The sequence below is a fragment of the Capsicum annuum genome, chromosome 5 (assembly GCF_002878395.1).
Source record: "Capsicum annuum cultivar UCD-10X-F1 chromosome 5, UCD10Xv1.1, whole genome shotgun sequence".
Classification (NCBI taxonomy): Eukaryota; Viridiplantae; Streptophyta; class Magnoliopsida; order Solanales; family Solanaceae; genus Capsicum; species Capsicum annuum.
Window position 1 is genome coordinate 69,399,708 of NC_061115.1, and position 13,825 is coordinate 69,413,532.

Here is a 13,825-nt window from a genome sequence, read left to right on the forward strand (position 1 = left end):
TCCATAAAGTCAGAAAAAATTCAAAAATTCAATCAGTAGAATGAGGCCGGGGAAAAAATTTCAATAACGGTTGGTTTAAAAGAGAACGTAGACATTACAAAAAATAATAATAGTAATATTTCATGATATAATATTGAAAAAGAAGGGAAAAATAGAGAGGGGAAGAATTAAGGGAACAGATAAGCTTTATTGAGCTTCATACCATCACCAATCAAAGATCGAAAATCTACAACAGTGGAAGAATGAAATTGACGAACATACAGAATTGATGTATGGTTTGAAGGGTAAAAAGAGGGCGAACTAATGAGCAGGCGCTATTGCGACAGACATATATATAGCAGTCCAAAATAAATTTCGGCTTAATTTCATAATACAAGTTACAATAATTTGAAAACAGAGGGTAACAATTTGCGAAAGAGAAACAGTGAAGCATAAATTTAACAAACCCAGAATTTTTTTTCTTTACATGTAATTAAGTTTACCTTTTTCGTTGAAAATAAATAAAAAAAACAGATCTTTACATGATTTTTGAACATGAAGATGGAAAAAATTTCTTTCATGAAGTATCTTTGAAGTGCACGATTGAAGTCCAGAAATATGAAATAACCATATAAAAATTTAAGGTGGAGAGAACAAAAATACGAAAGAACCAAAATAAAATTGAAGTTCAGAGATTCAGATCCGCAGGAAAAAATAAATCAAAACTGTACAAGATAAAGGAAAAGCATGGAATTTCTACGCCAGAAGAGATATTGCAACTTTTTTCCTAATTTGGACGCAAGGGCAGAGAAACAAATAGGAGAAGATGAGGGAAGTACCATTAAATTTTTCAATGGCATAGCTGAAGCTCGTAATAGCTGTTCGATTCTCAATGATCAAGTCTCCACGGTGTAGCTGAAGCTGAGAAAACCTGACCAAGTCTCCACGATGTAGCTGTTGATGAATATCTTCTAGAGAAAAGAAATATATCTGAAGAGTGAAGGTTGAATGAGGATCGGTTATGGAGATGATAGAGAGTTCTGGAACTTTTTCAAGGTTGAATGAGGATCGGCTATGGAGATGATGGAGAGTTCTGTAACTTTTTGACCAAAGGGCAAAATGACTATTTTGCCCTTGGTCGTCCCTTGATTGACTCTTCTATATAGTAGAATATATATAAAAATAAATAATATAAATATAATAAATAAAATAATCAAAATAAAAATTTGGATGTTACTGGTACGGAGGAAAACTGTTTTTTCCAATTTTCTCATGTTTACCCAATTTATGCAAAATGATGTTTACTTCGTATTACATCTCCACAAAACATTCAAGGAGAAAACAGAATCTAGAATACTTGTCTGATATTGATATTGATTCTAGAAGTCCTAATGTACTCCAAGAAAGCAGAATGCTCTTCATCAGAAAACTTCAATTCAAGGGAGGATATCTCAGCATGTTCTCTATCAGTGAAGATCCTAGGTACCCCTGCAAGGCACAAAGTTAACTTAGTGCATTTCAAAAATGTATAAAGGGCCTTGGGAATTTTTTTTCCTCATTTCCAGCACAACTCCAGACGAACTTAAACAATATGGCTTCTTATAATGGTCAAATGAGAAAATGAAAAACATACAACCCTGACAATGTTTTCAAAAGCCAAAAGATTCAAAGAACCAACTGAATCACTTTGTACGTCATTTTTTGGAGTCCACTCGTGGCTTCACCCGACACCCATGAAGCAATTCTCACTTGGAAAATTGAAAATCGCCCTCTCGTTTTAAACGACGAGATGACAATTTTTAGCAACACTGAGCATTGAGAACATCAAGTAAGCAATTATAGTACTCATAAAAATCATATTGCCTACTTGCGACATCCAATAGAATAATCTATAACATTAACTTTAGACATTTCACCCCCCTTGATGAACTCAAAAAGCACACTGCTAGGATTTTCAGGAGTTTTAACAGAGAAAGTCTTCAGCAAAAATACAGAGATTGAAAGGAGGTTGTAGAAATGAATCTTCAAGGAAATAAGATGTAACTGATATTTTAAAACGGTACTTCTCACTACCACGGTGTATGAAAGACCTTATGATAGAACACTTTTTGATGACCATGCCATCAGCATATTGATATTGGCTCTTTTTTTTTTTCCTTTCCAATGTCGAGCCATAAAAAAATTAAAATTTCTGAAATATTATTTTACCTTTTCGACAAGCAGGTAGAAAGTTCAATGTTCTGGAAAAATATTGATTTTTTGACAGCATGGTCATCAGAAAGTGTTACATTTCGGAAAAATGTTTTGTACTTCTAACGTAGTCTCTCAGAGTCCTTTCTAGAAATTCTTGCCTTGTTTGACGGCTGTTTGTCGACAATCTGAAAATTACAGTGTCACTGTAAACTTGAGGAAACAAGAACATAACCAAAGCACATACAGCAATCTACCAAATTTCTAATAAACACAATTTAAATTCCAAACATCCACCAAACACAACCCCAAGCAAGTAAGGGCCTATTTATCAATACATATTTCGTCATTTCACTTTTAACTTAATAGGGATTTTTACATAAACTGGCTTATAAGAAATGTAAATAACACATTTTAGACCCCAGATTTAAGCAATTACCAAAAAGAGCAAATGGACCAAAGTCGTTTAGCCCCAGTTTATGTAACTAAAAAAATAGCACATGGACCAAAGCTGTTTACGCATTGATATTTGGCTTGAATTTAATAACTATAGTACAGTAATTATCACCTCATATCTTGTGCATATTTGTGCTATTTACATCGTTATGGGGAATTTTGAGCTCCTTATATGTTTGATATGTAGGAAGCCCTTTGGATGAAAGCGGACTGAAAAGGGATTATTTAGCCCAAGTCGAGTAAAGAAAACTAAGAGCTGAAAACTGCTGAGGATGATGCCCCACCTGTTCATGTTGCGATGCAGGAAAACAAGCCAGGGGAGTTGGCCAATTTCAAAGCACTGAATCAAGGGGTATCGCGCTCCATCGGGACCAGACCTGAAAATTTGACGAGGAGGCCCGTCAATCCTCCTCATGCCTCGAGCTCCCTCGGTGAGCATTTCTGATTTTCATATCCAAGTTTGGATTGGCATGAGCAGCCTCCTACACACCTTAGGCCATATAAACCCCAAGAAATGTCTTTTAAAGGGACAGTATTTTGAAGGCAAGAACCACACGAGCAGAAAGGGATAATGAGAGCTTTCCTGTTTCTTCCATTATTTCTTGTTGGTTATGAATTTTAGTATTGCATTTTTGAGTAAAATTATGAGTAGCTAAATTTCTCATCTAGGATATTTATAGAACTAACTGTCGGATGAATTCTTGACAGTGTTTAAATATAATTGTGTCGATTATCATTATCTAGTTGCTCAACTACGTTTTGCTTGTTGCTAATTGAAAGGCCCTCAGATAACGTTGTTGCTATATCTTGTATTACTTGTAAAAGATTACAGAATGAGGTTTGTTTGCTGAACGTCATTTTTAAGCAGAGAAGAATTAAATCTTTTAGATTTAAAAGCGGAATTAGAAACAATTTCTAATTTGTTAGTTTTACAATTTTACGACAAGAATCAAAAGTGTTATAACTCAAAAAAGTTGGTTAAACTAATTTTCTTTGTGATAGTGAGAGTTGTGACTGAAAATAGTTCTTTGTGGATTTCATGCCAGACTCTTGAACCGGATAAATTTGCAGTTCCCGCTTATCTTTTAGGACTAGAGTTGGGTGTGATCATATATCATAGCCCACCCCAGGGTATCAACCATCCCTATCATTTCCCTAGGTTATACAAAACCCTAGCTGGCTGACAAACTCCACACCTACACATACACCCACCCACCCAAAAAAAAAAAAAAAAAAACTGGCAGCATTCTCCTCGTACAAGTAGACACCTACTGTCTCTCATCTCAAACCACCCTTTCCAAGTCTTCATTCCCTCTCTCAAAACCCCAAATCCTGATTGAATCAGCTCTCTCAAAACCACTGGCGGGAGAGCTGCAACTGCAGAACCCTTATATAATGATCCTGCAATTCTATATCTAAAAATAATGTTCGCAAAATATCATTGATTGTCAAAAAAAACTTTCGTTTTGTTTTCAGAATGACTCCGGTTAGTGCGCTGGAGATAGGGGAGAAGGTGGCGGGGATGGAGGCGTGGAAGTGTAGGGGTGACGTGGATAGTATGTGGGATAGGGCTGCCTGTTGCATCAAGGAGACAGCTAGAGAGGTGTTGGGTGTCTCGAGGGGCGGTATGGCCAGCATCGGGGGGACTAGTGGTAGAATGGAGAAATTAAAAAGAAGGTGCAGACAAAGAAGGCGGCTTTCGCTAAATTGGTTGAGAGTAAGGATGAAGAGGAGAAGCGGGTGATCAGGGAAGAGTACACTTTAGCTAGGAAGGAGGCTGAGTTAGCAGTTACGACTGCTAAGACAACAGCGTTTGAAAGCTTGTATGCAGGATTAGCAGAGAGAAAAGAAGTTGTATAGGCTTGCTAAGGCCACAAAGCAAGGGCCGTGACCTTGACCAAGTGAAGTGCATTAAGGGGAGGATGGCAGAGTATTGGTGGAGGACGTTCACATTAAGAGAAGATGGCAGTCGTATTTTCATAGACTCTTGAATGACGAGGGAGACAGAAACATTTTTTTAGGGGAGTTGAACACTCAGAGAACTGTCGTGATTTCGGTTATTGTCGATGTTTTAAGGTTGAAGAGGTCAGAGAGGCTATTCATAGGATGCGGAGGGGTAAGGCGACGGGGCCTGACGAGATTCCGATGGATTTTTGAAAGTATACTGACGGGGCAGATTTAAGGTGGCTGACCGAATTATTTAACGACATTTTCAAGACTGCGAAGATGTCCGAGGCGTGGAGAAGGAGTACGATGATTCCATTATATAAGAACAAGGGTGACATCCAGAGTTACAACAACTACTGAGGTATTAAGTTGTTGAGTCATATGATGAAGATTTGAGAGAGGGTGATTGAGCGGAGGTTGAGGAGGATCGGTGCCTATTTCTGAGAATCAATTTGAATTTATGCATGGTTGCTCGACGACAAAGGCAATTCACCTTGTGCGGAGACTGGTGGAGCAGTATAGAAAAAGGAAGAGGGACTTACACATGGTGTTTATCGACCTGAAAAAGACGTAAGACAAAGTCCCTAGGGAGGTTCTTTGGAGATGCTTGGAGGCGAGAGGGGTCCCGTGGCGTACATCATATCGATTACGGACATATATGATGGAGCAAAGATGCGGGTGAAGACGGTGAGAGGAGATTCAGAGCATTTCCCTGTCAAAGACAGGGTTACGCCAAGGTTCAACTCTTAGCCCGTTTTTATTCGCCTTGGTGATGGATGTGTTGACGCGACGTATCCAAGGAAAGGTACCTTGGTGTATGCTATTTGCGGATGATATAGTTTTGATTGATGAGACGCGGGGGGTGTTAATGATAAATTAGAGGTTTGAAGACAAACTCTGGAGTCTAAAAGGTTCAGGTTGAGTAGAACCAAGACGGAGTACTTGGAATACAAGTTTAATGACTCGAGGCAGGAGGACGAGGTGGTAGTGGAGATGAATTCACAGGTTGTTTGTAAAAGGGATAGTTTTAAGTACTTTCAGTCTATGATTCAAGGAAATTGAGAGATTGACGAGGATGTCTTCCACCGTATTGGGGCAGGATGGATGAAATGGAGGCTCACCTCGGGAGTTTTGTGTGATAAGAAGGTGCCTCCCAAGCTTAAAAGCAAATTCTATAGAGTTGCAGTTCGTTCGGCCATGCTGTATAGAGCGGAGTGTTGGTCAGTCAAGAACTCTCACATTCAAAAGTTGAAAAGTTGAAGATGGCGAAAATGGGTAACAGAGTTGGGAATAAAACTATTCAAGAGAAGGTGGGAGCGCCGTTGGTGGAGGACAAGATGCGGGAAGTGAGGTTGAGATGGTTTGGGCAAGTGATGAAAAGGGGCACTGATGACCTAATTCGTAGGTGTGAGAGGTTGGCTTTGGATAATTTCAGACGAGGTAGGGATAGGTCGAAGAAATACTAGAGAAAGGTGATTAGACGTGACATGGAGCAGTTACAGCTTACTGAGGATATGACCCTAGATAGAAAGGTATGAAAGATTCAAATTAGAATAGAGGGCTAGTGCGTGTGGGTGAGTCGTAGTCAGTAGTTAGGAGGGCTTTGGAGTTGGAGCTTCTAATTAGGAGGGTTGGGGGAGGTGTGTGCCTTTGGTTTGCTAGTGTATACTATTACTTGGTGGGTGTCGTATCTCTATTATTTCATCTTGTTTTCATGTTTTATTATGACCTTGTTTACTTTCCTTTTGTCCTGAGTCGGGGGCCTATCGAAAATAGTCTCTCTACTTCTTCGGAGGTAGTGGTATGGACTGCATACATTTTACCCTTTCCAGACCCCACTATGTGGGAATATACTAGGTTTGTTGTTGTTTTTGTTATGGTGGTAGTGGAGATAACGGATGATGGTGCTGACGATTTCTTTCACTGGTAATGAAGAATATACACTCAGTTTATATCCCGTGTATGCTCCATGTATATTTAATGTATAACTTGGGGTAGTTTGGTTCATAGGATAAGGTGGGATATCCAAGGATTCAGTTTGGGAAAAAACTTATATTTTATTTGGTTGAAGCGGGATAAATTTATACCTTCAATCAAACAAAACATAAATTTTATCCCAAACTTGATCTTAGTTCAAGGATATCCAATCTTACCCATCTAACTTGGGTATTATTTTGTCCCTAAATTAGTCCAGAGATTAGGAGAATTTAGTCCGCAAACCAAATGACCCCTTAAAGGTAGTTTGGTGTAAGGTATTAAAACAAATAGTCTCGGGATAAAATAATAGTCCAAGGATAAAAATTTTGGAATCTTATTGGTTGTCAAGTTTGGGATAACTTATTCCAAGAATAACAAATAGTACCAAGATAAGTTATCCCATCCTTTTGGTGGTATAATAATCCTAACATAATTTATCTTGGGATAAAACCATAAAATGACAAAATTAACCTCCAAGCTCTTTGTATTATTTTTGCAATTAATCAACTATTTCATTCTTCTCATTCTTCCAGTTGCATTGTGCAAGTCTCCAACGTAATCTCAATGAACTCATGTAGTGACTTTGCATATGTACCTTATTTTTCAAAAAGTATGGTCAATTATCTAATTTTGTTAACCATAGATTTGATGATTTAAACAAACTGGAGCAATTTTACATGCTAATATGATATGGTGAGAATGCACACATAAAATAATTAAAGCTAAATAAGGTAGAGGTTTTGTTTTTAAGAATGAATAACTAAAGCTAAAAAGAATACATACAAAAAGCTAAATAATGTAGAGGGTATTTTTGTAAACAAACAACTTATTCTTAGGAAGGATGCAATGTATATTATTTCTAGTACAACAAACCAAACAGTCAATAAGAGATAATACCACAATAACTAATTCTAGAATAACTAATCCCAACATAACTTATCCCAATATAACTAATCCCGGCATAACTTATATTCAAACCAACCGACCCCTTAGTGTTACTACATGCTCCATGTATAATAAGTTATGCTCCGCAAATATATTAGGTCGGTGAGGGAGTAGAGATGTTTGTTCGGTTTGTGGAGATGGTCGACAATGGAAGACAAGCGGCCAATAGTACTGACTTTTGGTGATGTATCCCTCGTCTTATGTTTCTCCTCCTACGACAAGGGAATTTTTCAAATCATAATCAACTCTTTCATACACCGGAGTTTCCAAGAATTTAGAGTAAATCCCACTGACCCCCTTAACCTTTTGGATTTGGAAAAACAAAACCCCTTTTACTTAATGATGGGCAAGTAAACCCCCTTAATCTCAATCTAACAGTCAAGATGAATTGGCAAAATTAATGTGTTTTTAAAAGGTCATTATTACGATATAGTTTACTGTACATATTTTCTAAAATATGAAAAATTATCAAAGGATACCCAATAATAATAGAAGAGGCAGCCCAGTGCACTTAAATTAATAAACTCATCTAACTTCTCTAACATTTTTATGCAAGTAAATATTTATTTTAGGAAGTTTTTAGGCAAGTAAATATTACCTAATGCTCCTTTGTCAAAAAACAAAAACTCCATTTGATTTAACAATTTACTGGTTTTTGAAAATTTTAAAATATATGATCACCTGTAAACAACATTTAAGATTCAAACTGTAATTTTTTTGTTATTATGTTTACAAGTGAAATGTTTTAAAGAATATAAACTTTTTAAACATGTAAAAATGACATGAAATGTCATACACTATACACAAATTAGCGATAATACAAGTAACGTAATGGGGTAAGACATATTTAGAATTTCAACACTACATAAAAATATTCAACAAAACAAAATCGGATACAGAAAATCAAAGAAAAGTAAATAGAAAAATAGATAGTTGAAATATTAATTTTTTAATAGTGAAACTTTAATTTACATGTAATTATTATAAATTACTTTTCTTATATAAATTGTAAAAATTCATGTTAGAATCCTACTAATTAAGGGTCATTTATGACCGTTTAAAAATACAAAAAAATTGTCAATTCATCCTACCGTTAAATTAAAGCTAAGTTGCTCGGATTCGGGTGCAGGTATCCGAGACGGGTGCAGATCCGAGAGTCGGATTCGTCAAAATATAAATTTTAAGATTCGGGGGTGCGAATTCGAATATGGATACGGGTGCGGGGATTCGGCTAAAGAAATCAAATATTATAAATATATAGTTATAAAGATATCCTAGAAATACTTTATTAAACAAAAATAAGAAAATATTAATATATTTATTTTAAATCAATTTAATTTTTCTTGACACATAGGGATTATGATTTATTTATTTTAGTTAGTTTAATATTTTTAGTTACTTTTGTCTTTGATTTTACTTTTCAATTAGTAGTATTAATGTTAGGAACTTTTTCCCAAAATTTTAACTTACATTTATTTACCAAATATTGATATAAATTATTTTTATATCATAAAAAGGTTAAAATTAAAAAACACAAGAACTAACACATGCAGTAAACTTTTGTTGCTCAACATGTGTAAACCAACATAACACATAATTGTAGTGAATTTTTATTAAAAACACAATATAAAACCACATGTGTATTAAATATTTTTATTAAAAGCAAAACTGTTGTATATTAGTTGTTTTTATTTTAAAAAAAAAATTAGATATAACACAATTAAATAAAACTGGTTAGTGAATCGACATAATGACCAAGGGCAAAAAATACATACTCCAACGCCGTCGCCGTCGCTAAGAAACAGTAACTTTTTCTTCCTACCCAGTCGTCGTCGTCGATCATCAGCACGTCGACAAGTCTGTAACTTAACAGTTCGCCGGTGTAGTCGTTGGTTGGAATTTTTTTCAGGTAAGTCGTCGGCCTATCCAATGTTTCCCCTCAAATTTCTTCTTAAATTTGGTCAACGAGTCCGAAATTGTTTGACCGAATCAAAGACGGTGGAAGCGTCGCACCCACGCCAGTCTCGTGTCGAGACAGGTTCGGCGGAAAAACCGCAGAGTCCGAGCAACATAGAATTTAAGATCAAGGGAGTTTATCGTCCCAAAAGGTGTTGGTGTTTTTTTTTCCCAAAACCAAAAGGTTAAGGGTGTTTAGTGAAATTTACTCAAAAAAAATTTTCCAACAACTTCCTCCAACTTCTACCAGTGGGAAATCAAACCAATAACTACCCAAATACCCCTTTATCATCAAAATATGCTCTAAGCCTAGTCTCGGAATAGCATAAATCACTAAATATGTGAGCCTTTTCTTTTGTATATGAACTTGAAAATAATGACATACCCGGTGTAACCCCACGAGTGGGGGTTGGAGAGGGTAGAGTGTACATAGACCGTAACCCTACCTCGTGGAGGTAGAGGTTGTTTCTAAAAGACCTCGGCTCTAGTGCAGCAAATCAAAGTAGTGATGAAAAAAGAAAGTATGATAGTGAAGAGAACGTGTCAAATGATAAGGAAAGCAATACAAAGCATATAGAAAGGGGATCGTAAAAATGGGCAAAATTGATACAAGTAGAGTTTTTTCGCTTAAAAAATTCGTCCTAAAAATAAAATCCAAAATTTTTTTGTTTTGATTTTCTAGCTTTTGACATTAGATTCTTGTTCTTTAGTCTAATTCTGAAATTTCAAGTCATTTGGAGTTGTAGGTAAGAACTTGTCATGGAAGGGTTTCGGAGGTGTGAAACTTTAAAGATTTTGAAAGTGGGTCTTTCGATTGAGGTTGACTTGGAGCTTAAAATTTAGAGGGGTGTGTTCTATAGGTCGAGGGGAAGCTAATCCAAAAATTTGAGTCAATTTCAAGTTGATGTAACGGGCGTTGAAATTTCAAAGTATTCTTGCTATCATTCATGTTTCTTGAGGGAGTAAAAATGATACATTGGATTCAAATCAAACCCTAGCTGAAAGTTGTCCAAAAATTCTATGCGGTCCCAAAGGAATAAAAAAAGAAATCGAAAAATTTGGAAAAACAAAAAGAAAGTTCTGCAGTATTTTCGTGGACAATCAGTAGCAGATACCTAGCCTGGGTCCCGCATGCGTCAGCAACACGTCATTTTATGTGTTGTCAGATCAGCTCCAGATCCTTTGAGCCGCATTGTCACGCGGCTTCCGCCCTTCCAGCCATCTCCAAGCCCTCCAGCGAATGGCTCTAGCTCTTTTTGGCCAGTCAGATTCATTTTAAAGGCTTTTTCTCAAGCTTTTCTCCACTTTTGGAGCCATTTTCTCCCTGAAATTCAACCCAATGTCTTCCCAAATTATTTCCTTCGTCCAAATCTCGATAAATTAGTTTCTTTTTCATTAATTTTATCTTTCTTTGGTTTCATAATTTGATTTTAATTAGTACATTTCCCCATTAAATATTATCAAATTCTTCGAGTCTGCTTTTTTTTCTTTCGTGCTAATTTATTTTTGTGCTTTACTCGTTTTATTTTCATTGTTAACTTTCTATATTCAAACCTGTTAGATTTTATTGAGTCGTCCATTCTTCAACTAAGAAATATTTATTCTACTCTTAAGGTTAGTTTGTGACTCTTGGCAAGTGATTGATCGAATTGAATAGCCACTTTGGCGGGATCCTTGAGTGGTAAAAGGCTAGAGTGAGTGAGTACATTTGTGTGGTGCTAGCCAAACACAAAAGAGTGCAAATACGAGTGAAAGTGAGGAACTTTTTTATTACTAATCTTGTTTGCTTGTTTTGTAGGTACAAAGAAGTCAGAAGAAAATACAAATGTTTCAAGAAAACGTTGACCCAAGGAGGGAATTCCTTGAAATAAAAGTGGATATTTGTGAGTCTTTGAGATTCTCTCTTATCCTTGATGATCAATGTTATGCAAACCACATTCCTCCCTAGTCCCCATTAAGATATAAGAGGCAAAAGCCGAGCGGAACGAGAACTCAAACTACATTCCTCCTCACTAACCTACTACCCTAAATTGGGGTCTCCATACCCTCCTAGGCTCTTACTAAGATCATGTCCTCGATAAGCTGAAACTATGTCATGCCTTGTATAACCACATCTCCCCAATACTTTTCCGACCTACCTCTTCCTTTACACACCCATAATATCCAACCTCCTACACCTTATCGAGGAGTTCGGGCATCTCCACTGCACATGCCCAAACCATCTTAGTCTTACTATCCTTCATCTTGTCCACCTCTGAGGTCATTACCACCTTGTCATGGATATCTTTATTTCTATTCTTGACTCTCCTAGTATATCAATACATCCATCTTAGCATCCATAACTTGCATCTTCTGAACATGAGAGTGCTTGACTGGCCCCAATACAATTAAGTCAATCCAACCAACACCCTGTAGGACTTACCTTCCAATCTTGGCGGGACATTTTTACCACACAAGACTCCAAATACGAACCTCCATTTCATCCACCCTATAATAATACAAGGTGTGACATCATCATTGATCTCCATATTTACTTGAAATAAAGACTCAAGATACTTGAAACTTACTCTCTTGGGTATGACTTGTGTATAAGTCTCACTTCCACACCAACCTCACTTGGGGCATCACTAAACTTGCACTCCAAATATTCTTTCTTGATTCTACTCAACCTGAACCCTTTAAAATTTAGGGTTTGTCTCTAAACCCCCAACCTAGCATTAACTCCACTACGAATCTCATCAATTAGTATTATGCCATCTACAAATAACATATACACCAAGGCACCTCATCTTGAATATGACGCGTCCATCCATCACGAAGGCAAATAAATAGGGCTAAGAGTTTATTTGTGGTGAAATTATCTTGAGGGAAATAATCTAAGTGCTTGTTTGGATGGTGGTTTGCTATGATTTCATAATGTACGGTATTATATGGTATGGTATTGTACAGTACAATACACTGTTTGGATGGATTGTATCGTTCACTGTTGTTCAATAACAGTTTATTGTTTGATTTGACGGTATAGTATTGTATAGTAACTGGTAAGTTCACTAAAATACCTTTAATTATTATAAATGTTAATTTATCAATAATTATTAATAAAATATTTTTCTTCTTGCTAATTTGTCACAAATTCTAAAGTTGTTAAAGTTCATGTAAACTCTAACAAAATCAATAAAAAAAGTAGATCAATCTAAATGTAATCGAATTCATTTTTTATAATAACAAATTTCATTTTCTTTTGGTGTTCTGAGACGTGACCATCGATGACAAGTACAAAATTGGAATGCATATTTTGTGTATGCTACGGGTGTGTTTGATATGAAATCCCAAAAAAAAATTAGGAAAATAAATTATTTCTTACTTATTTTCTTGTCTTCGTTACACAAACAGAAAAATATTTTCTGAAAACATTTGTATATATTTAACACAAAACAATGAGAACGAATAGGATAAGGGGGCGGGGTAAGAAAAATTATCATTTTTTTAAAAAATATTTTGATGGTGGGGGTAGTAAAGTGGGGGAAGGGGGCGAGGTCGGGGTACGGAATGACTAAGAAAAAAATTTCTTTTTAAAAATACATTAAAAAAATTGTGGGGAAGGGGGGACTGATAAGGATTAAGGGTGGAGTAATAAAAAATTTTTAAAGATTTTTAAAAAAATAAGAAAACTGGTGTTGGTAGGGAGGGAGGGGGCCGAGGTTGGGGTAAGAAAAAGTTTTGAATTTTTTTTAAAAATAAATTTTTAAAAAATGGGTTGAGGGTAGTGGGGTCAGAGTAAAGGTAGGATAAGAATAAATTTTAAAATTTTCTAGAAAAAATTTTATTTTAAAAGTATTTTTTGGGTGGTGGAGGTAGGGCTGGGAGGGGGTCGAGGTAGGAGGTGGAGCTAAATAATATAGGGTAAAGGATAAAATAATATTAAATAATAGTAAGGGCATAATTGGAAAAAATATGAAAACTACGGGAAACCTCCAAATCGGTGGTTACATAAAGCGAGGCATGATTATCAAACCATGAAATTAAACCATACCATACCATACATTTTAAGAAACAATCAAAAAAAACATGATTGTCCTAGTAACCATACCAACAACAACAACAGCAAAAAACCTAGTGTATTCCCACATAGTGGGGTCTGGGGGGTAAGATGTACGCAGTCCATACCATTACTTCAAGAGAAGTAGAAAGGCTATTTCCGATAGACCCCCGGCTCAAGACAAGGAATAATAGACAAATACTTAATAAAGCATGGAACAAGATGTCAAGACAAAAATATGCCACCCACAAGGGATAATAAACAAAGAATAGTAAACACATTCATAATAAAGCATACAACAAAGTGTCCTAGCAAGAATAATACATCTACCAAGTA

The 13,825-nt window shown here is 36.1% G+C and overlaps 1 protein-coding gene across 6 annotated transcripts in view; it reads right to left on the reverse strand.

Annotated features, from left to right (window-relative positions):
• Positions 1 to 1,216: 1,216 nt before the first annotated feature.
• Positions 1,217 to 13,825, reverse strand: part of LOC107870685 (alpha-ketoglutarate-dependent dioxygenase alkB) — a 21,930-nt gene continuing 9,321 nt past the window's right edge. For 2 of the 6 annotated variants that reach the window (XM_016717286.2, XM_047413048.1), the window contains one exon: positions 1,217 to 1,467. In XM_016717286.2, the coding sequence (XP_016572772.1) occupies positions 1,328 to 1,467 (140 nt within the window). In that variant the 3' untranslated portion in view covers positions 1,217 to 1,327. The other 4 variants (XR_007055764.1, XM_047413050.1, XM_047413049.1 and 1 more) reach the window with 4 other exon arrangements.